This window comes from Sebastes fasciatus, chromosome 22 (genome assembly GCF_043250625.1).
Source record: "Sebastes fasciatus isolate fSebFas1 chromosome 22, fSebFas1.pri, whole genome shotgun sequence".
Taxonomy (NCBI): domain Eukaryota; kingdom Metazoa; phylum Chordata; class Actinopteri; order Perciformes; family Sebastidae; genus Sebastes; species Sebastes fasciatus.
In genome coordinates, this window is record NC_133816.1 from 17,761,241 (window position 1) to 17,786,254 (window position 25,014).

The 25,014-nt window shown below is 41.4% G+C and overlaps 1 protein-coding gene across 7 annotated transcripts in view; it reads right to left on the reverse strand.

Annotated features, from left to right (window-relative positions):
* gigyf1a (GRB10 interacting GYF protein 1a) overlaps window positions 1-25,014 on the reverse strand; it is a 29,527-nt gene that overhangs the window by 2,424 nt on the left and 2,089 nt on the right. The window contains exons 2-26 of one of the 7 annotated variants that reach the window (XM_074624452.1): window positions 20,783-21,024; window positions 20,418-20,658; window positions 20,264-20,327; window positions 16,446-16,575; window positions 16,101-16,196; window positions 15,808-15,925; window positions 14,310-14,418; window positions 13,599-13,948; window positions 12,417-12,646; window positions 12,072-12,192; window positions 11,624-11,815; window positions 10,293-10,447; window positions 9,808-9,976; window positions 9,296-9,585; window positions 8,669-8,772; window positions 8,427-8,527; window positions 8,263-8,336; window positions 8,004-8,141; window positions 7,471-7,686; window positions 7,138-7,355; window positions 6,868-7,028; window positions 6,525-6,688; window positions 5,804-5,848; window positions 5,156-5,300; window positions 83-3,371 (exon numbers count right to left, since the gene is read on the reverse strand). In XM_074624452.1, coding sequence (XP_074480553.1) covers window positions 3,304-3,371; window positions 5,156-5,300; window positions 5,804-5,848; window positions 6,525-6,688; window positions 6,868-7,028; window positions 7,138-7,355; window positions 7,471-7,686; window positions 8,004-8,141; window positions 8,263-8,336; window positions 8,427-8,527; window positions 8,669-8,772; window positions 9,296-9,585; window positions 9,808-9,976; window positions 10,293-10,447; window positions 11,624-11,815; window positions 12,072-12,192; window positions 12,417-12,646; window positions 13,599-13,948; window positions 14,310-14,418; window positions 15,808-15,925; window positions 16,101-16,196; window positions 16,446-16,575; window positions 20,264-20,298 — 3,429 coding nt within the window. In that variant the 5' untranslated portion in view covers window positions 20,299-20,327; window positions 20,418-20,658; window positions 20,783-21,024 and the 3' untranslated portion in view covers window positions 83-3,303. Of the gene's footprint in view, window positions 1-82; window positions 3,372-5,155; window positions 5,301-5,803; window positions 5,849-6,524; window positions 6,689-6,867; window positions 7,029-7,137; window positions 7,356-7,470; window positions 7,687-8,003; window positions 8,142-8,262; window positions 8,337-8,426; window positions 8,528-8,668; window positions 8,773-9,295; window positions 9,586-9,807; window positions 9,977-10,292; window positions 10,448-11,623; window positions 11,816-12,071; window positions 12,193-12,416; window positions 12,647-13,598; window positions 13,949-14,309; window positions 14,419-15,807; window positions 15,926-16,100; window positions 16,197-16,445; window positions 16,576-20,263; window positions 20,328-20,417; window positions 21,025-25,014 lie in introns of all 7 variants that reach the window. The other 6 variants (XM_074624458.1, XM_074624457.1, XM_074624454.1 and 3 more) reach the window with 6 other exon arrangements.

The following is a 25,014-nucleotide window of genomic DNA, read 5'->3' on the forward strand; positions in this document are numbered from 1 at the left end:
ACCACACTGTTAGAAACAAAGTGAGACACGATTAACCAGCAGTAAATTAAGTCCTTAGAAGAATCTAGAAAGAATATCTTGCCATTGCCAACGATTTTTCCTCCTGCAGTAACTCTACAGCTCTCAAGGCAGTCATCAGGTTGGAAGAGGAAGTGGAAGCACCCCCCGCCAACAGCTCTTCAAACCTGCCTCTTCGCTGTGCATGTTGATCAAACACTCTTGGCGGGGCTCTTCGTAGCGACCGCAGCATCCATTTTTGATAAGTAACTATCAGTCAGTCTTGGAGCCGCTGTAGCATGTCCCGACAACTCAGTCCATGTTTTTCTTTTTCCCCCTTCCATCCCCGATTATTTCAGGGGTTTACTGGCAAACTAAGGGAAAACTCACAGCGAGTCTTATCTCAAACTATATTCAAAAAAGATTGGTTTTCTCGAAGAACATTCACTCCATATAATCAGCGTCTCATGAATTTTTTCCTTCATCCATTTGCAAATTTTTTCTTTCTACTCTTGAAAGATAATACAAAAATATGGTTATATATACAGGAGGTGGGAGAAGACTGCGCTTCTCGAGTCTCTTATTTCAGTTTGGGAATTATCTTTTTTTTTATCTCGGTGACTTTCTCAAAGTCGTAGCAATCCTCCTGTTGTAATTGTGCTCCCATCCCCAAAATGGTACCTCACAGCTTGAATGAACAAAAGTGCATAGGTGAGTTGGTGAGGGCAGGGTGTGAGTGCTTATGAGGGTTGAAGTCAAGTGCACTAAGCAGGTGTACTCATATCGCCCTCTCAGTTCCCCTCTAGGGTTTATGCAGCCCCTGCACTCCGTTCTCCACAAAACAGAGCCCGTCCTTTGATTTTCCCGCCTCCGCTCCGTGGTTGATCATCAAGTCTCAGGATCCACAACCACACACAAAAGGTCCAGTTAGAGGATCTTGTCCATGTTCTTGTGATACCTGCCACTCTTCCTCAAAAAAAAAAAAAAGCCCCAACACCACTCAATGTCCATATGGCAGAAGCGCACTTGCAAACCCCACCCGTCTTATGTGGGAACAAAAAACAAAAAAAACAAAACTGCACCCACAGAAATCCATGTGGTTTGTAAACAACCAAAGCTCCAGTATGGAATAGAAAGAGTCCTTTCTTTTAGTCACTATTTGTACGACCAGGATTGTAGAGGCAGTGTGTTCAACTGTATCCATCCCGATTTTTTTTTTTCTCCTTCTCCACTGTGTGTAAAATAATAAAAAAAAAGTTCTCGCTAAACTCTTTGAAGCTTTTTTGTATTTTGTTTCCATTTTTGAAATCTTCTGAGGAAAAAAAAAAAAAAATCTGGTATCAGCACGGGTTTCTTGTCATTTTTTTGGAATACATTCAATATTTTTCTTAAGAAATAATACACACACTTCACATGGCGATAATGAAACAAAAATGAAAAACAAAATTAAGGAAAAAAAAATAAAAATTGAAACACACAACAAAAATAGCAGCCCCAAGTGCTCATTATCTTAGTCCAAATACTTTTTAAACTTTGTATATAATGTATATATTCATATATATTTTTCATAAAAAAAGAAAACTCGTCATTATCAAATTGCAACAACGAATAAGTAACACAATATGCTAACATTTTCATGCACCGTTCTGTGCACTCGCACATTAAGATGCTGTTTGTATTTTTTTTTCAGAGTCAGCAACTCGACACCTTTCATTCACAAGTTCGAGAGCTGACAAAAGGCAACGTGATCACACCCCCAGGAAAACAGACTGGACTAACCTTCCGATGGATCACCCCTAGACTGAACTAGAAATATTTACGATATATAAACTTACATACTTTACATACACTGTGCTGAGCACTGACGCACATCACACTCGCTCTCAAAAAAGAGTTAATGTCTCAATGGCCACGCACCCTATCCAAGTTCTTAGGCACAAATGTGCATTCATACACATACAAAAAAGCACATGTATTCAAAAATGAGTACCTGTAGTCTTAACTCATTTCTATGAACAGTAAATGAACATGCGCACTGAAAACTCACTCACACACATACATACAAAGTCTCGTTCTGATGCACACACAGTAATGTCCCTCATGATTCGCCCTGCCTGCTAGTCCTCACAGGCCTAGAGGCAGCTCCCCATGGGGAGAAGCTAAGGGAAATAAACTAGTGGTGGTCATCGTGTGATGAGCGCAAAAAGCTAACATTTACAAATGTATGCATTTCTATTTCGTCTATCTGGGGATGAAGAGCTGGTGAGAGAAAGGATGTGTTGTGCAATTGCCCTCTCTCTCTCTGTCTCATTCATTCATTCATGCTCTGAAAACATACAGATCAAGTCCCTGTTTGGAGAAGGGACACACACTCTCTAAACATGAGAATACAAAATTACCATTTGAACAAAAAAAAAAAAAAAAAAAAAAAGACAAAAAAATGGCCTCTTATGTTTCATACATCTTGGTAAGCAACAAAAGAATGAAAAACAAACATTGTGCAGACTGGTATATAACTGACACAAACCAACCATCGCACATCAGTCACTCTCACAGTCACGCGTACACATTCACAAAAATATTCACTTCTATAACTAACCCCATTTGTTTGATTTTTTTTTGATGTTTTTGTTATTTCTTTTTTAGGCAAGTGCAAATCTTCAAGTTTTTTTATAATCCATTTTTCAATAGCTTTACTTTTTATATAAACGTAAAAAAAATGCTAAACAAGAGAAATATCAACAGTGTTTGTCTTTCGAGAAAGGATTTGCTCTCTGATAAGGTTTCAACTAAAAGGTCCCCCTGACTTTGAAAACCTAACAGCCCGACCATTCACCCCGCCGACTGTTTCACCGCCTCCCTCTTCCAGTTCTGATGCACGCAGATAATGTGTATGTACACATACCGTATGCTCTCTGATTCCTAACACACGCGCATTCACACACATGAAAAAAAAACTATTCAAATCCCATCTCAATAAAGTGCATTAGTTCAGTATAAGGTGCTTAATCTTTTGAGTGCCAGAGGATACCCATCTTCCTTTTTAACACCACCCCCCTCTCCCCTGCTCAAGTGATCAACTGGTGCAGCAGGGAGCCCTTTTTTTTTCTCGTCAGAGGGAAGGAGAGAGTGGGAGGCGCAGATCCAGGCGCCTCCATCCTACACCTCCCCTCACGCTCGCCTCCCTTCCTTATCCCCACCCCCAACCCCACCCCCGGTTCCCCCAGCAGTGCACATTCGTCATCAGGTTTGTCTGATTAAAAGACAGAAGGCCTCAGGTAGCTATTGCTGCTGCGCTGCGTCACATCAGTAATCCTCCACCATCTCCATCTCATTCAGGCTCAGACAGTCGCCCGTGTTGTGGAATGAGTACCCTGCAGGGAGGAAGGGGTGGTGGTGGGGGGTGGGGGGGGCGAGGAGGGCAGAGAGAGGAGACGGAGAGAGCAGAGTAAGATCAGAGGAGGACGGCACATGGGGGAGTTAGAGTTAAAGAAGATGCAAGCCAGGAATAATTTGATGTTCTGGAAAAGGTTAAAGCTTATTTGTAAATGTAAGAAACTCATTACAACCCATGAATATTACATGATGTTTGCTTATTTGCTGTTGTTTGATATTCAAATGTAGAAAAGGGTAGATAGTGGTCACATCTAAGCCAAGGAGGTGACATTCATAGGTCAAAATGATTCAATGTTTCAACTAGAGATGGGACCGATCCAATCTAATATCGGTATCCGATATGACATTGTTCACGTATCGGATAACTGACTGAGGTTACCGATCCATATACCAATCCATTTAAATCAGGGCTGTCAAAGTTAACGCAATAATAACACGTTAGCCACTAACTTCTTTAACGCATTAACGCAACTTGCGATTGTTAGGTTGTAGCGGGCTCAGTTTTAAAGCTAGAGTGAAGATACTGGCATCATCTGAAACTAGAAAACCTAAGGAGTCCATTGGTACCAACCATGTCATACGTCCATGTCCCGAAGGAGGCTAAATAACGCTCCAAACTTGCGCTACATTTTGGTGAGGAAAAACTGTCATGGCCATTTTCAAATGGGTTCTATGGGTTCCCACGAGTCTCCCCTTTACAGACATGCCCACTTTATGATAATCACAAGCAGTTTTGGGGCAAGTCATAGTCAAGTCAGAACACTGACACACTGACAGCTGTTGTTGCCTGTTGGGCTGCAGTTTGCCATGTTATGATTTGAGCATATTTGTTATGCTAAATGCAGTACCTGTGAGGGTTTCTGGACAATATCTGTCATTGTTTTGTGTTGTTAATTGATTTTCAATAATAAATATATACATACATTTGCATAAAGCAGCATATTTGCACACTCCCATGTTGATAGGAGTATTAAATACTTGACAAATCTCCCTTTACGGTGCATTTTGAACACATTAAAAAATGTGCTATTAACTATGGACAATTATGCGATTAACTGTGATTAAATATTTGAATCTATTGACGGCCCTAAGGTGAAGCCTACTTAACCTACAGTTAAAATGAATTGCTTTGGAATACATTTAAATTTCATGCAAAATTGCAATGCAAATTTTATGCAAAAAGAAATCAGATTGGAACTGGAAAAAGTGCATCTCTAGTTTCAACCAGCATTATCTTCATCAGGCAAACACAGCAGGGTTTTATATCAATCAAATCTTAAGAGAGATTGTAAAATCCTGTGCGTGGACAACCTATTTCCCTCTACTGTTTTGTATATAAACAGAAGTATAAGGTTGAAACGGCACAGATTACAATATCACATTTGCTTGGCCACCTGTTTACATCCATCCCATCCCTGGGTTTACGCTCCAAACAGCTCATGGGGACATAAATAAACTTCAGACGTAAGCCTACTCACCACCTGGAGTGGGTGCAAACAAGTCAGAAAGCTCTGCGTCGTCCTTTTTGTTAGACTCCGTTTGATTCCAGATGACGAATACATTTTCCATTTTGGCTTGTTTTGTGTATTAACTCTGATGTGCAAGTGTGTCGCTGGTGTTTTTGTTGACAGGTTGAGTTTTGTATAATCACAATGCTAATCTGGGGTCAAGCGATTTAAAGCTAGCTATTTATAGATTTTGACTCTTTACAGATAACTGAAGGCGAAAGGACGAAATATGAAATCGTGGTGAGGTCACGTACCTAAGATGCTGGGGTCAGAGTGCAGCATCATGGGCTGTTTCTTCTTCATCTTTCCCCCCTGGTTGTCATAGAGACCAGCCTTGCCCATGTGGTTGGTTTGAAACATGGACTGCAGGGTGCTTGGATTCATACCTCGCATTGAATCCTGAGGGAAAGAAAAATAAAGATTATCATTCTCAATGACACTATCAAGTGTTTTAGTAAAAGCTATGACAATCTTTTCATTATAATTTTCAATCCAGGATTAAATTCCTTCATGAAGAAATGATGTCCTTTCTCGTCATATCGTTCAGTAAGTGCTTTAATGTTTTCAAAAAACCTGATTGCACTCATAACAGTGATGATGTTTAGTTGGCATGCGCGCATTTTGGGAGTTATTCGAGGTGCTTTGAAGGACCTTGTGTCATGACTGATGTACAAAATGTAGATTTGTGTTTAGACATTTGATGTTACGGCTTAATATTCAGCAACCAGTTGACGATCATAAAATACATTTTTGGCGGAGCCTTAAAGTCACATCAAATTCACTAGTTACATTAGGTACTGCTATGTTTAGTTGTATCAGTAAGGCAATTACTGTCGTTCTCACTAACAACTCAGCTCCATCAGCGTTTGCATGTACAGTACAAAAGCATTATCTGTATTTACCTGCAGAGGGAAGTTCATGTTCAATCCAGCCACTTCCTTTGATAACTGGGATAAATTAAAAGGAGAAGAGGAGGAATTTACAAATTGAAATAACACTTCAAAAGGCTCCTCTTATAGCCATTAGGGGTGTAAAGATTAACCAATAGTCTTAGATACGGCTACATCGATACAAAACTATGGATCCGATTCAAATTTTGAGGGGAATCGGTCAAAAAACATAAACCGATACAGTCCGATATAGCTCCACTTGAGCCGCTTTTTAAGTTTTTTATGTGTGCGCAGTGTCCGAAATTAACTTTTTGACTCACTTCAGAACTTAATCAATAATTAATTTTCATGTTTGTTTTGATTTGGATGTTAACAATGAAGCTAAGTTAAATTTAAAACTGTTTTATGTGTAAAAAGTAGCATTTGGTCAAGAAACAAGATTTTGCATAGGGCCCCAAAAAGCTAGAACCGACCCTGCTAACTCATATAAAAACATTCACAATTATGCATAATAACTTCTCTTCTTCCCTCTCTTTTTAATAAACAGTATAATAGGAACCATTTCCCAGATTTGTACCATATTGTTACTGCACATATATGGCTTCTTGTTCTGTTTCCAACACATTTACTAACATGTTCGGGCAGTGAATGAGAGCTGTGTCCAACAGGTTATGTTTTTGACATACTCTATGCTGTTCTCATTTTAAAAAGCACCCTTTGAGCTCAGGCCTACCTGCTGCTGCTGTCTCTGTTGGTTGGCTTTCTGTTTGGCACGTCGCTCCAGAAACTGTTTGGCGAACTCTTTGGCTTCCACTGTGTCCCCTAGGTAGGACCGGATGAAGTCCAGTACTGCATAGGGAGACTCCACCTCCTTCAGGTATGCCACAATTGTGGCAACTTAATAAAAGACGTACAGTTGAAATGATTAGCAATGCTGAAAATATGTTCAATTTACTTTTACGTACATAAATACTAAAATGTGTTGTATTTCAACACGTAGCAATCAGCTATCTATGTTTAGGGTGAATTTCCCTCACCCTTGACATTGCTAAATACATAAAAGCTGAGCAGCCTACCATCCAGAGAGGAGGAGGAGTTGTTGGCAGAGGTGTTGAGAGCGTGCAGCATCTGTTCACACCAGGTAGTGAAGCCGTCTTGAGGCTTCATGCCCTGCAGCAGCTTCAGCAGCTTCTCCTCCTCCTCCGTCCGCTTGCGGCGCATCATGTACTGATCACTGCAGAGGACATACAGGGTTCAATGCATATTAATTATGTTCATCAACTGTAAGACATACACATGATATAAATGAATATTAAATGCTATCTGCCACAGTAGTATTTATGTACCTTAGTGAAGGGCTGCTGCGGCTGTTCTTCAAGCCCATGTTGTTGTTGCTGTTGCCACGCAGGCCGGACTGGTTCTTCACAGCCTCGTCCCACATGCCCATGCTGCCCGAAGAGCTTCCACTACCCTTACCCTCCATGCCTCCAGGCCCGCCCCACATGCCGACACCATCCGCCCACTGTCCTCCCATGGAGGAGCTCCCCATCGACATGCCGGAGTGCTGGAAACGGATAGAGAAATCATTGTGACGAATGACATGTCATTTTCTATTTGCATTCTCTACGATGGGCTCTCTATGATTCTCCAAACATTTCATTTAAATTGCTGAAACTCACGCGGTCTCTCTGCTGCTGAGCTCTCTGCTGCTGCTGCTGCTTCAGGAGCCTCTCTGCCTCCTGCTGCATCTCCAGCAGAGCCAGAGCCGGGGGCTTTCCTGTCTTGGATAGCCCAGAGGAGGGAGCCCCGCTCCAGCCTGAGCCGCTCGCCCCTGGACCCTGCTGCTGGGGGGTCTGCTGCAGCAACTTCATGATCAGTTCCTGCTGCTGACGACACTACGGGAAGACGTGACGGCGGTTATTTATTACTATTCAGAGCCACTGAACAGCCAGTCTTATTGCATCTCACCTTCAAACTGGATCACATTATAATCAAGTTATATTTAATACGATAACCAAGTGTGATCTCTTGTTGTTTGTTATTGTTAATCTCAAAAATTAAAACCAAATTTTACTTAAAATATCTCACAGTTTTAATGACGCAAGTCCATAACATGAAAGGCTTAACATTTAAATAAAGACATTTACATTTTCAGTGTAGAAAATCTGAAAAACAGTTTCAATATTTGTCGCCCAGCCTTCTTTCAACTCACCTGCTTGCGTCTGAAGAGCTCCTCTTCGTCCCTCCTCTTCTGCTCCTCCTGTAGCCTCCTCTTCTCCTCCCTCCTCTTACGCTGCTCCTCCTCCTCACGCTTCGCCCTGAGTTCAGCGTCTCGCCTCTCCTGCTGGAGCTGAACGGAAAACATCAGGAGTCAAACCGAGTAAAAGGCAGAAACTGAGATTAGCAAAAAAAGTTGTACTCTGGCTTTGCACTTTGCATTGTACGGCTGAAAAGCTGACGACTGAACCCACTTTTTGAAGCTGTTCGAGAGTTGGACCCTGAGTAGAAGGATTCATTGTTATGTCCCAAAGACTGGCTTCACCGCCTACATGGAAATAACATTGGGTTACTTTAGCATCATTAGGTACAGACGTGTTGTGTGCACATGCGCAACCAGTTGCGGTCTAGAACGTACCTGACGGCTGTGAAGCTGAGGTATGCATGTCCCACATGGACCCTGTATCTGGCACTGACATCGACCTGTTCATCGAAGGCATCATACCCTGCTCACTGCACCTGGGACAACACAAAGCAAAGTCAAACACTCAAAGTAAAGTCCAAAGTCAAAATCTCCTCTGTAAAAAAACTAGGACACAAACACAAATTAAGTCCAGACATGTAAGGTGAAACCTCCACCACCTCCCCCTAGAGGCTGACCTGTTAATGAGCTGGAATAGCTGCTGCTGTTGGAGCTGCTGATAAAGAGCTGCTGCTGCCAGCTCCTGTTGCTTTTTTTGCAGGCGGTCCTGGTCCAGGTTTCCCTGAGGAGAAGACGGCGATCACCGGTTAATACAACACATATTCAAACACAAGATACCAAAACACAGATATCCACATATAAGGTTAAGAAAGAATTGCTTGTGGGGGAATTGTCCATTCTTTGTAACCACAGACTGTGCTCTACAAACTAGTCTGGGTGTCTTCAGCATACAGATATACAGTATGTTACAAATGGACCATGCAGTCAAACATCTGATCACGTTCATAGGTAATCAGGAACATGACAATATCTGTAGTGTGACATTACAGCATTAAATGCAGGTTTGGAACCAGCGCTGTGCTGCTCCACTAATTTGAAGCTTACATGCAACCAGTGACTTTTACTGGAAGCCACTGCATAAAATGGTTTTATGACTGTGATTTGAATGTTGAATGTCTTTTTCACTTCCTACAGGAGGGAATAAAGAGGTTAGCTGTAAACACAATTAAAATGACATGTTTTAAAATCAAGTGGAGGCAATTTCAGAAATCTCATGAATTTGAATGAATCATTAGTCTTTTTACCGTAACCTGTCTATCAATCTTCCCTCTCCTCTGCATCCTCCCCTCCCCATCCTCTACGTTGGCTGAGCTCTGACTCACAGTCCGGGTGGGCTGCGGGCGCTGCGTTGGTGGTTGCTGTCTCACCAGCAGGGGCGGCGGGGAGGGCCCCGGGGCGAAGGGCACGCGGCCCCACATCTTGATGACGTCGCCCAGGGGTTGGAAGCCCTCGTCGCAGCCCCGCTTCACCAGCAGAGTCATGGTGAAGTAGCCCGCCTGGAACCACTCGCACATTTCCACTGTGGTGAACGGACCTGGTGGCGGGTAGGATAGAGAGGGAGAGAGATGAGTTTACAATGCAAACCCTGTGGTTATGTAGCAACATCTATGAATCAATATGCTATGATTGCATGTATGAGTGTACGAGTAAATATAAACTTGGGCTGTCATCGATTACAATATTAAATCGCGTTAACGCGTTATTATCGCGTTCACTTTGACAGCCCTACTATAAACGCCACGGTGTGCGAGTGTACCCTGGATCTCTCCCTGTGGGTCCTTGTAGAACCACTTCATGGCGGCCTCGTGCGACAGCGGCAGAGCGGCTGCTGTGTTCCTGCTCTCCTGCTGCTGCTGCAGAGCTTGGGTGAAACACTCCTCCTCCAAAGAAGTGTCCTGCAGTGATGCAACCATCTTCTCCGCCTCCTACAGACACAAACACACACAGGCTGTCATTACACCACCACATCAATTCATCTGGCAAGTTCATTTTTGTTTAGACATTTAGCTTGGAACTTTTAATTCAGCTTAACCGTCAGGTGGATCTGCACAAGTAACGTAGCAATGACTGATATGATCCAAAAGTTTAAAGAACATTGGTACATTTCACAGTTTATTCAACATAATGACTAGAATATCCTGCAGCAAAATAATCACTAGTTGATTAGAGTTAAATGTGCATCCTGTTGCAATTATATATTTCTGAGACAGCTGCTTGAAATGAGCCTCCTGTTGTTCCTACCTGCTGCAGGTGCTTCATGCCCTCATCGTCCTCTGCGTCTCCTCCAGGTGGAGGGTGGAGAGGAGCAGCGGAGGAAGGGGGTGGGGGAGGGAGATTGGAAGAGGTGAGGTCGCTGGGGCTCAGCTGGATCTTGGAGCCCCCTACCGGAGCCATGTCTGACACAAAAACAACAAGAAACATTAGTAAAACAATGGGTTCTATTTTTAGTGTTTCTATTTATGGGATGGTGACGCTGGACGTGGCGTGGGGTAGAGCCACCTACTGGCTCTGTATCTGATACAGCAGGAACAGCGGGTTCAGTAAACAAGATATTAAATGACTGGGGATAAACATATTTTGTATCAAACCAAATATCAACATGGGTGACACACATCCGGAGGCTTAAAGAGCTAGACTGAATGCAAGAAGCCAACAGCTCTACAGTTACAGAGCCGGAACAAGACTCTCAACGCTTCAAATCAAAATCTGTAATTCAAGAATGAAGTATGAATCGCCAAATGTTTGGTTAGTGATGGTCTGGAAGTTAACTCTTTACAACAATAAGATATAGTACCGGTTGCTCCAGTGCTTCCAAGAAGGATTTAAAGGTTAAGAATACATTTTTAATTTGAGTTTATTGGTGAGTCAATACGAGATGCATATAAGCACCAGCTCCTGCCCATGTTTTTAATGGAATATATTCCTCTCTTTTAATTTTTCAAACTGACCCACTGAAAAATGTGTACATCTGCTATAGATTTTGTAAATGCGGCAGGTTTTTGCCCGTCCGTGCACATCCACATTTTTCTAACTATACGGATGGGCGGCAAGAGAACTTTGAGAATGTCAGAATGTTTGCCGCGAGGATAAATCCGCACGGAGTATAAAAGATTTAAACGCTCCCTCGTCAAGATTCCACGTCAGCTCATGTCCGCTTGGCCTTACTTGCGGAAAGTATAACTGAAGCTTAACAATGCCAATAATGGGACAAAAGCTCGTTGCTCAATAAAAAGCTGGTCTAAAGCTGGATTTGGATCAGGATATGTTATTATGAAATCCGTACTAGATATTCGTAACAAGTTTTACATAATTCCAAAATTCATTTTCCAGCAAACACATGCTACAGAGCATACATACATTTGTAAGACATTTCAAATCATACTTACAAATTCACTTTTTGTATTTCCTCCACATCATGCAGTCCTGTTTTACACTTACTATTGTAACTTTTCACAATACAACATGTATAATATGTACGCCTCTATAGAAAAATAACGCTGCTAACTGAATCCATCTTTGTGTCGGTGCATAAAAGTCTACTTAAACACAAAAAGACGTGGAATAAGGCGTACCTTCACTGGACGTGCTGCTGGCCTTGACGGGGTGGCTGTTGTTCAGCTGAGGGTTGTCCAACACTAGGCCAGCGTTGCAGGGCCGAGGCTCCAGGGATGGAGGGGTAAAGTGTAGGAGAGCTGGAGGAGAAGAGGAGGGGGATGCTGGCTTTGTCTCGCCATTACCTACAGCAAAGCCAGCGTCTTTACTCTCTGTGAGGTGAGAGCGGAGGAAAGGAAGCAAGATGCCACAATCATGAGTAATTAATACCTCCTGGGCTTGTGTCATGTTTAGGATGAAAAAGGTTCATACATTGTGGTCTATTTCATTAAGTTTTATTAACATTTCAATTTTGCTTTTAAATCAATTGGTCACTGAACATTTTTGTAACAAGAAGGCTGGCATAGAAACACTCATGTATTCTGAAAACGTTCTAAAGTCATCAAATAAAGAGAAGTCTTTCCTCACCCTTGTCTTTATCTCCTTCAGCACAGTTCCTCTCATAGTCAGCGTAGCTCTCCTCCTCTTCATCTTCCTCTATCCCCTTAAAGTCAAACTCTTCCTCCAGGATTGTCTCCTTGCCACCCTTCTGACAGAATTTGACCCGGAGAATCAGAGAGAATTAGAGAGTGTAACAAATGGCAATCATGCAATGGACAATCATGAGGGTGGACAATAAAAGAAATATCGTACTAGCTTCAAGATGACCCAGTTTTTCAACACTGTCTTCATATAAAGACTTCACTAAAACAAGAATGTGTGCTTCATTCATTGTGAATAATACCAGAGGTTGAAAATAATCGAAAAACACACCTTCATAGTCATGAAAGCTCCAGAGGAGTCAAACGTGCCCATCTCTCCGTCCTCGTCGTCTGTACACCACTCGGGCAGGCCGTCCCTGTCGTCCTCTAGTCCCTCGCTGCCTGCACGCCGGCGGCCACCACCGTGGCCATCGGAGTCCCGGAAGTCGAAATCAAACTTCCTCCGGCGGCTCTCACCTGGAGTGGTATGATCCCGCCAGCCTGCTGAGCGAGGACCACCATCTGAAAAAGAAATGCACCGCCATCAGTGAGGATACTGTCACAAGTAAGTCACAAATATATAAATAAAACTGAGGTACAGAAACAAGGTTTCATAGGAGAAGCACATTGCCAGGTTACAGCAGTTGCCTATACAAGCATATGGTTGTCTTGGGATCGGTTATATCTCACCTCTGTGCAGCTTTGTTTCAGCTAAAACATTACTGTGTCTTGTAGAAATCCCTTCACTGCCACTAGATGTCACTATATCTACTGTTTAAGTGAAAGCTCCTGCACACACTGTCACAACTGAGCTTTGATGGCATGGAGGAGGAGTAGTATAAATCATTTTCTTCTACTCAGAACTCCACTCTTATCAGCATTCACTATGTATGTTGTTATATAACCTATCCTAACTTAAGCGTCAACCATTGTGTGATTACACTGATTTGAACGGTCACATCTGCCTTTTTTAAATGTACTTGAAGCCGCAGAGTATTACTGAATACATTAAGATCCAAAAAAGGCCGGTTTACAGGAGAAAAAAAAGCCTTTAGTCTAATGTTGTTTAGAGATGTTCAATGCAAAGTTAGACATTTTAATGTGGAAAAGTTAATAAGTAATGCAATTAGTCAATAACTAAACTGGAAAAGTTACTTCCAGTTTTACTGCATTTCAGCAGAATCCACCACGCTTGTTTTGACAGAACAAATACACTGAAATTAGCAGCAAACTGAGTGTGAAATCCCTGAAACCACCAGTTTAATAAACCTATTCTAAACTGCAGCTAAGCAACTGTCCCTCCATACTAGTGAATAAAATCATATCAAGTATGTATGGACTGCCCATCATGCATTTTAAAAAGAAAATAAATGATATGCCTTTGCATTTTCTTGTGTATAGCTTTCATTTTCAACACAAACACGCATTTGAGGAAGCACTACAGTAAATAAATAAATGGTTGCATGTATCATACCATCCCTGCGGACTCCAGTAAGTCTCCAGTTGGTGCCCGGCTCCGCCCCCACCAACACCCCCGCCCCCGCCCCCACTCCAACTCCAACTCCAACTCCAACTCCAACTCCAACTCCAACTCCAACTCCAACTCCAACTCCAACTCCAACTCCCACTCCCACTCCAACTCCCACTCCCACTCCTGCTCCAGCTCCCAAATCCTCCTCCTCCTGCTCCTCCCGGAGGATGCGCCAGTTATCGCTGTCAGCCCTTGTGTACTCCTTCCTCCCCGGAACCACGGGACCGACGGGCTCTTCAAAGCCAGGACGCCCCACCTCCCGCCGCAGCGGCTTCTCAAATCGACGCTCGCCCCTGAGGAAAGGAGAGGAAATGGAGAGAAATCAGTTGAGTGATAAACAAAGGAAAACAAGCCCAAAACATCCAGTCGTTCTTATCTTAAGAGAAATATGTCCAGACAAAACTTGCATCTCATCGCCACAGATAACAATTTATTTAACTAGGCCCATGAAGAAAAAACAGATACTTTAGTTCAGCTTAAGCAGATAAGAGAAGAAGCCTGCAAAAGTGAGATAAATGATCCCACAAGAGCAAAAATCTACACAAATACCAGGGAGGATTATTGACTTTATTACACTGGATGACAGCTTCGCTCAGCAGTGAAGATATATACACCTTCACTATGCCACTGAGCACTTGGCTGGGTTTTTCTTACCGGTCATCCCAGCTCTGGCTGCGGTGTATCTCTCGGACGCTGCGTCCGAAACCCACCTCCGGTTCTTCAATACTTCTTTGGTAGAATCCACCTTCACCACGACCTCGTCCTGATTATATACACACGGAGAAGAAGGTGTTTGTATTTAATATCATCATCTGAATGAGAGACAGTTGGGATTGTTTCACTCGCTGTCTGCAGTCAAATATGCTCTTAAGTCTTTTCTGTTCAATCATCCTCATTGTGTTGTATCATTAAAAAGTGCATATCTACAAATGGGGACCATTTGCACTAATAAAACAAGCCTATTGTGTCCATTACTCCCACCCACGTTAGCTCTGGGCCAATAGAAACTCTGATATGTTCGTGAAACACAGCAATAAGTTCATCATTTTTAAGTTGAAGCACTTCCTGAAAGTCAGCTTTAGACTAGCAAGTTTAAATATCTTTATTTATTAGGACTATGCCAGTCTTAAACCGGATTCATCTGAAAGTTTAAAGTTCAATTACTTCCTGAGTAGAGTTGAGTGACAGAGGAAATGATGGACTGCAAATTTTGCACCACTTCCTGTGTCTACTATGTGACGCTACAGAACACGAGCTAAACGTGTATTATCATGTGTAGATCACACAATGTAAATTTCAATAAATCGGATGATGTTTGTCACATAACGCTGACTTCCTGTTGCCAGTAAGTTGCATTATGACTGAGTACATTTTTTTTTTCTTCATTTAAATATCCTCAGGTCTAGACTGCTATAAAGTAGGCCAAGCTTGGGGCAGATTTGACCAAGTACAGTCGAGTTACAACAGTTTGTTGTTTAATGGCGAATCATGCAATTTAAATAAAATCACCCTCTGTTTGTAAAGATACAAATATAATAAAAACTAATAATCACATTTTAACATGATTGATGAAATCAGTATAAAACAGGTCTGAAGTATTTAGGTTGATAAGTTTTAGACCTTTAAAAGTTTGGCCGTTAAAAGTACATATAGTAATTATCTCCTTGAAGCTGCAGACAGCCGCACACACCAGCACGTGCACATAAATGAATGAAACCCAAACGGCATCGTGCTTCCAGGTTGTTTTCCTTGACTGTCCTGAACCGGACGACTAGTGTTTACATTGGCCGTTCATATGCACAGAGTGCTGTGTGAGTCACAAGGTGAGTTCATAAGCCCGGTGCTTTTAGACAGGTGTGGCTGGACAAAAGGAGGACTATTTAGACAGGCCAAGAGGAAGTGTGCTGCATCAAGATGGTGGAAGAAAAGGGGGAAATAAACACTTCAGTGGTTGGCTTGAATAAACGGTTTTACTTTCCCTGGATAACAGCCATTGTAGCATTAGCCAAGGGTTTTGGGCAGCGTTTCTGTTGCTGTTGGACTCGTGTTAGTTTTAGCACAAGTGCTTGTGGATTTATCATGAGTGCACTCAGGCTGAATCAATGCTGGTCTTTATTTGTTTCTCTTCTAATGGGTGTCTGGGTGTTTTTACCTCGACCGCCTCGTGTGGCCCCTCGTCCTCGGACCACTCCAGCTGGGGCGGCCCCGCCCACCCCTTTTCCCATGAGCCTCAGCACCGCCACACTGTTCACAGACATGGAGAAGTTCCTCTGCAGGGAGAGAGAGAATGGAAAGGGAGGAATGTGAGGAATGTGAGCCCACAGCCACATTTGTCAACCAACAGAACGGCTCGCTTTGAAACAGAGGTGGCGATGAGACATCATATGACGAGCTGAAACGGTTTGCAGGTATTAGTGTATTTGTGGACGCGTGTTTGTGACAGACCTGCTCCTCCTCAGTGAGAGGCACCAGTGCCAGTGGCTGCATGGGCTCATCTTGCAGAATAGCAGCAAACTCCTTATCCTGCATGTCCTCTGGGACCTAAAACAACAACAATAGGCATTTAGGTTGACATAACTATCATTGAACACTTTTTTCCATGCCTTATGAAAAACAACGGACTGACAAACAGGTTTTTATTCTTGAATACAGGGAAGTCAATGGAGGTTTAAAAACAATACACATACTGGTGTTTAGACTTCCTCAATATTGCTAAACATTAAAGGTGATTCTTCTTATTCTGTGATTCATACAGTCCTGAGAGAAACTTTGTTGAGTTTTCCCACTAACCTTGTTGTCTTTGATATAAAGTGCTAACATCTCCTCTCGGCCGTAGCGGTACTCGGCCAGCTTGTACTTTGGCATGGCGGGGGAAGGAGGGGGGGACGTCACGCTCCCCCCACTGGACAGTGCACGGAGCCTGAATGAGGAAGAGTACAGGAATCATTAAGAATAATGGATTTTTAACATCATTACTTCTTGTATGAATCTCAAACAGAACATCAGGACATATTAGTAACTACCGTTTACATGCACACTTATATTCCACTATTAAGGTCTTTTTCAGAATATGTTGTGCATGTAAACGTAGTCAGTGTTGCATTTGAAAGGCAGGATTTGGTTGGAATGTTTGTTGCAACTTAAAAAACGTAAATATGTAAACATTTTTACCAGTATCAAATAAACCGTTAACCAAAGCTACTGGTCAGGTGTCGAGGTGTTTCAACAGGAAATGACTGACTGAACCTTTAAAGCCACATGTTTCCAGCATTTTTTCAATCTACTGACTCGGGCTGACATTCAAAGTAGCTTGTAATACAACTTGGTGTGAATTCCCCTGTTGGCACAGAATATTACGAAATGGCAGCTATTGTGTAAACATGAGAGAATTTCTTTTTAATCTGAACTGAAGGAAAAATATCTAAATAACATCCATCTTGCAGCGGGGAAAAAATAATTTACTAAATGCTCTGCGACAAGTCAACCATCCTCCTATGCAGGTCCCCCTGAATACACTTGGCTCAGCGCAGACGATATATTAACTTTCCAATCTCAGGATTTCATTTTAAAAAGCTATTACTAGCAGGCCAGATTCCAAGGCCTGCTGTTTAACAATGGCCCCATTCACATGCCTCTACAAAACATATCATTGACTCGCAGCCCCACATCAAAACCACATGGAGCTCTCAGAGGTGTGGAGGTGGGTGCGGGGTGGAAGAAGTGAAGGAAAGCATCATAAAAGACCAGTTGGTGGCATGTGGCATATCAAAGCGGATAAAAATAAGTGGTGCAGCGACTAATATGAATAATAAGAGGAGAGCTGAGGAAACCTGCCAGTGGGTGAGATACAAAGAAATATGTCTGCATGTTTGTATCCACTTCATTTGTATATTCTCCTTCCCTCCCGAATAGGACAAAGAATGAAATCTATAAGATCTTACACACTTATATTTACACTTTCATAATCCTTTGTGAGAGTCTTATAGAGCAGAGGCTGGCCTAATAACTGTTACATAAATCTAAATGCGAGGCACAATGTTTTGACTTTGAATTCTACCACAATGACTAACATGCTCGCCGGCTCTGCTGCCAACAAAACCTCAAAATGGTTGAAATCATTTTGCAGCGCTAACAGGCATTAAAAGACTTGTAAACATGCCGGCCTGACAGCTGTATGCGGTGAGCACATGAACTGGCCACTATATAGCGACATTAAAAGGGTGCAACTGGAAGGATAACGGTGGGCCTAGAAGGGCCACTGAGAGGAAAGCAGCTGCAGATGTGTAAAGAGTGAAATATTCTGCGAGGCTGGCACTGCACCAAGAATGCACACAGCAGTCACAGGCTGTTAGAGATGGAGTGCTACCAAACTGGAGACTACGCCCCCCCCCCCCACATTAATCGCATTCACTGGAGAGGAGGAGGAGAGACAGACAGGACACCGCTGTGACAATACCTACATTTTGAATTAAGGTAAAAAACTGCTTTCCCAAAGTTAAAGATTACAAGAGAAAACGGTCTTTGAAAGCTACAACTGAAAACATTAAATTACATATACCAACCCACATAACTATTCTTATTGCTGCTAAATGGATAGTTATAGTGATTTACTAGATAGATAAATATCTTATTTATCCCCGCGAGGAAATTTGCATGTACACATTTCTTACCAAGGACAGTGATGTTGTCTCTTAATCCAGAGCAAAACATGCAACCAAGGATTATTTTCATCATTAATTCATCTGCCCATTATTACGTTAGTTTAATGACGATGTTGGTTTTTATAAAATACCAGAAAAAAAGTGAAAAATCTAATTTTTGCAGAGCCCAAAGTGAAGTCCTTAAAACAGTTTGTTTAGCCCAAACTCAAAAATGATTTTGTTCATAAGAAAAGCAAGCAAATCGTTGCATTTGCAAAGCTGGACCCAGCAAATATTTGGCATTTTTGAATGACAAATTATTCAATAAATCGGTCATCAAAATAGTTGCTAAGTTGAGTGTTGGAGTTTCCACATCAGCCGTTGCTCTTTCAATATGAATAGGTGCAAACTGTCCTCAGGATGCTTTTACAGCGGTTCCACTCATTGACTGCCGCTCATTCCAAATCTGTCTCACACCAATAACTGAATATTCTGCTGGTCTTGGATACTACTATCTGAAGACTAAACAATTCAGATATCAACAATTTTGACCACAATTTAGCACACTGACCACACTCAGTCCAGCCATATGCTAGGTTTCGACTAGGTCTTGTTCCATGAAATCTAGTATGGACAATCCTTGTCCCCAGAGGATGATTCCTAATTGATGGTCCTTGACAAGGCGTCTCGAAAAATGAAGGCCAGATTTCCATCAAATATGCAGTGGATTGCAGTTTTTAAATCAACCTCCTGACCTTCCCTCAGGCCAAAATGTCAGTTTTACACACAAAATCATTTTTGCCGATAAATTTAATGGACACATTCAAGAAGGCAAATCTACCATCTGGACATAATAACACAATGTGTAGATTTAAGATTCCTTTAAAACAACATGGAAGACAATTTGAACATGTACAGTTCCATGACTGAGTAAAATATCTGCTGATGAACACCAGGCAATAAGGTCAAAAGCTCCAGAACAAGCAAATAATGCCTAGTTCACACTACGCAGCTTTTTTTTTTAGCCCTGATTTTCTGCTCCGTCTGTTCCGTGCTCAGTTTTTGGAGCTCCCCGAGAAACGCCCCAGATCAGAAGCAAACTGGCTCGCCGCTCGCACATCGGTGCTTGAGCGTCATGTGTGAACTGCTCACCGATACTCTCCGGTGCCTAGCAGATACATTCCAGATATTTGATATCTGGAATGAAAGCGCGAGACGCGGGTTGAGGGGAGACCTGGGGGAGGAGGGGCCGCCTGCAACAATAGGAACTTATTGTATATGTTGCATTTGCAACATGGAGAAAAGTTGTTGTTGCACCGAGGAACAAATAGTAAAAAAAAAAAAGAGTGCGTAAACAGACTAATTTGAGAACCCGTGCCAACAACAACATGATCAGTGTGTTTCGTGTATGTTATCACGTCATTTATCGTGTGTGTTTTCGTGACAAAACGTAGTTTGGAGACCTCATCGGGTGTAGTGTCTCAAAGGGAACCCCCACGTTAAGGAAACTCTCGTGAGATGTTTAAGGTTAGGCATCGATCTCGAATAGTTAAGGTTAGGGTAGGTCGTTCCGGCAGCGAGTCTCACAAAAGTTTTTGCAAGTTTTTGCAAATCTCATCTCATCATCTCAACCCTCATCGGAGATTCCTCTTAGTGAAAGATCTTGTAGTGCGTGACCCCCTGTCTCCGGTCAATCATGCAGTGTGAACACCACAACGACTTCAAGACACATTACAAGACAGCGAGTTGTGTAGTGTGAACAGTACAGCGCTCTGATGACTTTGAAAGTCTTGCAGTGTGAACTTGGCTTAAAGCACACATTGATCAAAACACACATGAAACTTCATTATTCACCAATCTATCTAATCATGAGAGCACTCACATGTACTTCCTTCAGCAGCTACTTCTCTATGTATTCAGTACTACTTTAAAAAAGCTGAAATAATGGAAAGAAACAAGATCAGTTACCATTCTGGGCCGAAGTTAAGAGTCTCAGCAGTCATATTCCTCACGTCCGCACAGAACTGAGTATCTGAGGAGGGAAAACAATGTTTTATTTTCTGCAGAAATGTATGCAACAACAACAAAAAAAAAGGAGTAAATGTGCCACAAACGGCCTTACCCTGTCCAGATGATCGGAGCAGGCTGGACTGGGCTGGACCAGGCTAGAGCTGGCTGGCTTTAGTTAGGCTTAGGTGACTAGAAGGCTGAGTGGTGCTTAAGCTGTGGTCACAGAGCTCCCCAAACACACAGACACAAAGAGAATAGCTGCCAGTTTCAGGTGCTTGAGGAATACCAGGTTATCAGGTCCTAACTAGATAAGGAAGGGGGTTCGATGATAGTTTGGAGAATGGAAGCTCCTGCTACTCACAGCCGAAAAGGGTTGATAAACATAAAAAAAGAAACAAAAAGAACCTTGGAAATTAACGATGGAACAAAATAAAACACTCTTGCTAGTAATAATGTTTTCTTTTACAGCAGTTATACCTCACATTAAAGTTAAAAATATGAATCGATTCATCAAAAAGGTAACGCAGGAACGAAACAACAGCCAAAACACTGAAACAGGCTGCTGGAACAGCTGCCAAGAGCAGACGCGACTCGCACTCCTCTTTTCTTTTCTCTCTCTCCTCTCCTCCGTGCCTTTTTCTCTCGCTCCAACTGAAATGTGGATTGACGGAGACCCTCCAGGTAACTCCTTTATTTCCTGTCCTCCTCCCTTTGCACCACTGAAAATTAAGCAGAGTTTGAGAGAGGGGATCAGAGAAATCAAACGATTACAAGACAGATGGAAAAATTAACGTTAGAAGTGTACACTCAATAAATTAGCTGTTGGTGAGATGCATTTTCACAGCTTGGCAGTCCGCCTACATTGTGATAGGAAAGGAAGTGTAATTTGATTTTCCGTTGCGTTGCCTCGACACACTATTTTCACAGCATGCCTTGGACTCTCTGAAAGGTACCGGCCCAATTTGATCAATCCGTGACGGCACACTGAGCTGGCAGAAAAACAATGTGGTATTCCTACACGGAATAAATGAAACTAGCAAACTATTTCTAGTGTGGTTCTCAATCAGGCCCCATGGTTCTGCTGCTCACAGGAGATTTTCCATCCAGACATCTAGGGAGTTTATTTCAGTGATGTTGTGAACCAGCTGCTTCTAAAACCATGCAGCTGTTTGGGGATAGTTCTTGAAAATGTCATGGCAACTACACAAATATCCAGTCAACCAAATTTCAAAAGTTAATGCTCATCTATATGGTTAGAGTTCCTCGATTCAGGTATCGATAGATTGTTTTCTATATTGCCCATCGCCATCATAGCCATTAGAACACAGTCAAAGCTTATTAAGAGCTGTAGTTTTTAAATGCTGACAAAATAATTGGTTTTGTTAGAATTAGGGCTGTCAAAGCCAACGCAATAATAACGCGTTAACGCAAATTCATTTTAACGCCACTAATTTCTGTAACGTGTTAACGCAACTTAGGATTTTTAGGTTGTAGCAGGTTTTATAGCTATTGTGAAGATACTGATATCATGTGAAACTAGAAAACCATGTCATACTAGCTTGGGTCCCTTGACCTCTGACCACAAGATATGTGAATGAAAATGGGTTCTATGGGTACCCACGAGTCTCCCCTTTACAGACATGCCCACTTTATGATAATCACATGCAGTTTGGGGCAAGTCATAGTCAAGTCAGCACACTGACACACTGAAAGCTGTTGTTGCCTGTTGGGCTGCAGTTTGCAATGTTATGATCTGAGCATATTTATGCTAAATGCAGTACCTGTGAGGGTTTCTGGACAATATTTGTCATTGTTTTGTGTTGTTAATTTATTTTCAATAATAAATATATACATACGTTTGCATAAAGCAGCATTTTTGCCCACTCCCATGTTGATAAGAGTATTAAATACTTGACAAATCTCCTTTTAAAGTACATTTTGAACAGAAAAATAACGATGGACAATCATGTGATTAAATATTTAATCGATTGACAGCCCTAGTTCAAATGACAAAGTCCAAAATTTGTATGTACAGTATATTTGAAAATATGGACAGAAATTGCCAGGAATGGGTTTCAGTTTTTCAGAGGAACTATTGAAAGAAACTACGAAAGCCTAGAGGAACAAAGGCCAGTTAAGCGAGGGGTCAAGACTTCTGTGCATCGCAAGTACTACTTTAGCAACCTTGGTGGCACGAGGCTAAATGGCACGATTTGAATTTAAATTGATACACACAATACATGCCATTTCAACTTAAAGAAATCTATAGCTAGTTCAATTTTTCCAGATATCTCTATCTTTAAGGATTAGTTAACTTTCCAACCTACAAGTCAGTGTCACCTCCCTGCAGCTGCATGGTACAAGCCCCGAGCATGTCCATGCTGGCTGAGAAACGTTTTAGATTTTAGTTGTCTGCATTTAAATTATGTAAAAATACGCCGTTTTTATGAACTCAATGTTTGAAATGTGTGTTAGAAACTGGCTAAAACTTGCCAAGCACAATGAAAGAGGCATTCAACTCTCGTGTCCGATAAATGATTACATTTATTGGACTAACAGCAAATACGTAATTCTGAATGACTCACGTGTTACACAATTGAGCATGCTTAAAAATAGCGTCCAATGTCGACACTGTCAAAATGGCAGAAAATATTGAGACATTATTTTCCATATCGTAGTGCTCTTATGAAGCAAATCAAGTTATTGTGACGTAGTAATTGTAATACTACTTTTAGCATTGCTCACACATCCATCGCTTACTTGGCGATGTTGTTAGAAGTGGAAAAACAAGCTTTCGATGCAAATGTAGCACATCATGTAACAGCATATCAGCCTTTTGAAGGTTCATAATTTACATCAAATTATTTTAAAAACCAATATAAATCAACTTTTTTTTTTATTATGAAAATAAGTGTGAAAGACGCTGGCAGTTTTTTTGTGCTGTTCTCTGCTACTGTTGGACTTCTGCAACTTATTATGCCTCATTGCAGTTAGTTAACTATGTAATTACAGGAAATCCAGTAGAACATGATTACAGTAGAGTACTTTTAACTGTCTACCTTCTACGTAGCTCGACAGACATTAACTAACAATACTGAAATGTACACGTTTAAGACAATACACAGCTGCTGACAAGGTTCAACTTACACTCAGCTGCAGTGTGGGTATAAATTGTTAAATTTAATTTGGGGTTCATCTGCTGGAGATAAAGTTGGGCCTGTGTGTGTATGCGTTTAAACTGAATATATGTCAACCTCTATTAAATAAAATAAATAATCATCATGGTGGTAAATTGGGACAAAAGCCCCCTGATGAAAATGTGATTGTACTATTTTCATCAGACCTCTGGTTACCACAACTGTTAATGGTAATCATACTTAAGGTAATGTTTGGTAATTTAGTGAGCAATGTGACTTATAACCAGGGTCTGAAATTAAGTTTTTTCCTCACGTGCCACTGTTGCAGGTCACTGAACATTTCTACTAGCCACACAATTTTTTTGTCTGCCACTTCTGAAATCTATGTAGAACGCTTTAGAATTGTAAACACTAGGACTTTTTATTAGCAATAATCTGGTGATATGATACATATCATGACACATGGGTTACGATTCAATATATTGCAAGCAAGGCAATATATATATATTTTTTTAAATCTAATTTAGGAAAATGGTCATAGTATAAAAAACACACCGCCACATGCCTCAAATCTGAGTAAAACATTTTTTTTAAACTTTTATGCCTTCAGAATAGTAGGATCTGCATTTGCAAAATAAAGTATTGACTGAGTTAATCTTTGCTTGCAAAATATTAAATAGGACTCAATACAGGTTTTTTGAGAATTGATACAGTATCACAAAACATAATATTGCAATACTGCGGTAACAGACAGTAGAAATATGGATCATGTAACCTTAATCACTGACTATTCTTAATGTAGGAATTGCTTTTGAAAAATAATATTTTAATATAAGGAAAACCTATCGAAATTTTTACCTGCCACAGCCAACATTTACCGTGTATTTGGCAGGTGGCCGGTGCTAATTTCATTCCCTAGTTATAAAAACAGTATGCGGTGCAGTAACGGTGCCGTCGTACTCTTCTTTCCAAAGGAGGAAATACTTCCAATTTAGCAAAGCACCTCAAAAGACAGCCATCCAGACAATGTTGTTTGTTTTAAATACTTGAAGGCTACATGCCACTGTTTTGTTTTGCAATATTAATAGACGTTTCTTTTTATTTATTACTTAAAGGCTACATGCCTCTATTTTTTGTAATGTTCAAATGTTTTAATAAAGGAGTGCGTGTTGAATTACATGGGATTTATTGGTTTTTTTTACCAAGGTATCAAATTGGTATTGAGAATTGTGTAAATTCACTGGTATTGGTATTGACTACTAGATTTCTGGTACCGCGACATCCCTACTTATAACCAGGGTCTGAAATTAACCTTTTTCCTCATCTGCCACTGTGGCAGGTCACTGAACATTTCTATCGGCCACTAATGTTTTTTGTCTGCCGACTCTGAAATCTAGGTAGAACACTTTAAAATTGTAAACACTGAGTCATCGGTACCAGACCGTAGAATTATGGAATATATCATGTAACCCTAATGCATGACTTTATTTCATTTAAGCTTTAGAATTGCTTTTTAAAAATAATATTTCTTAATATAAGGAAAACCTATCTGCCATGGTGGCAGGTGACCTG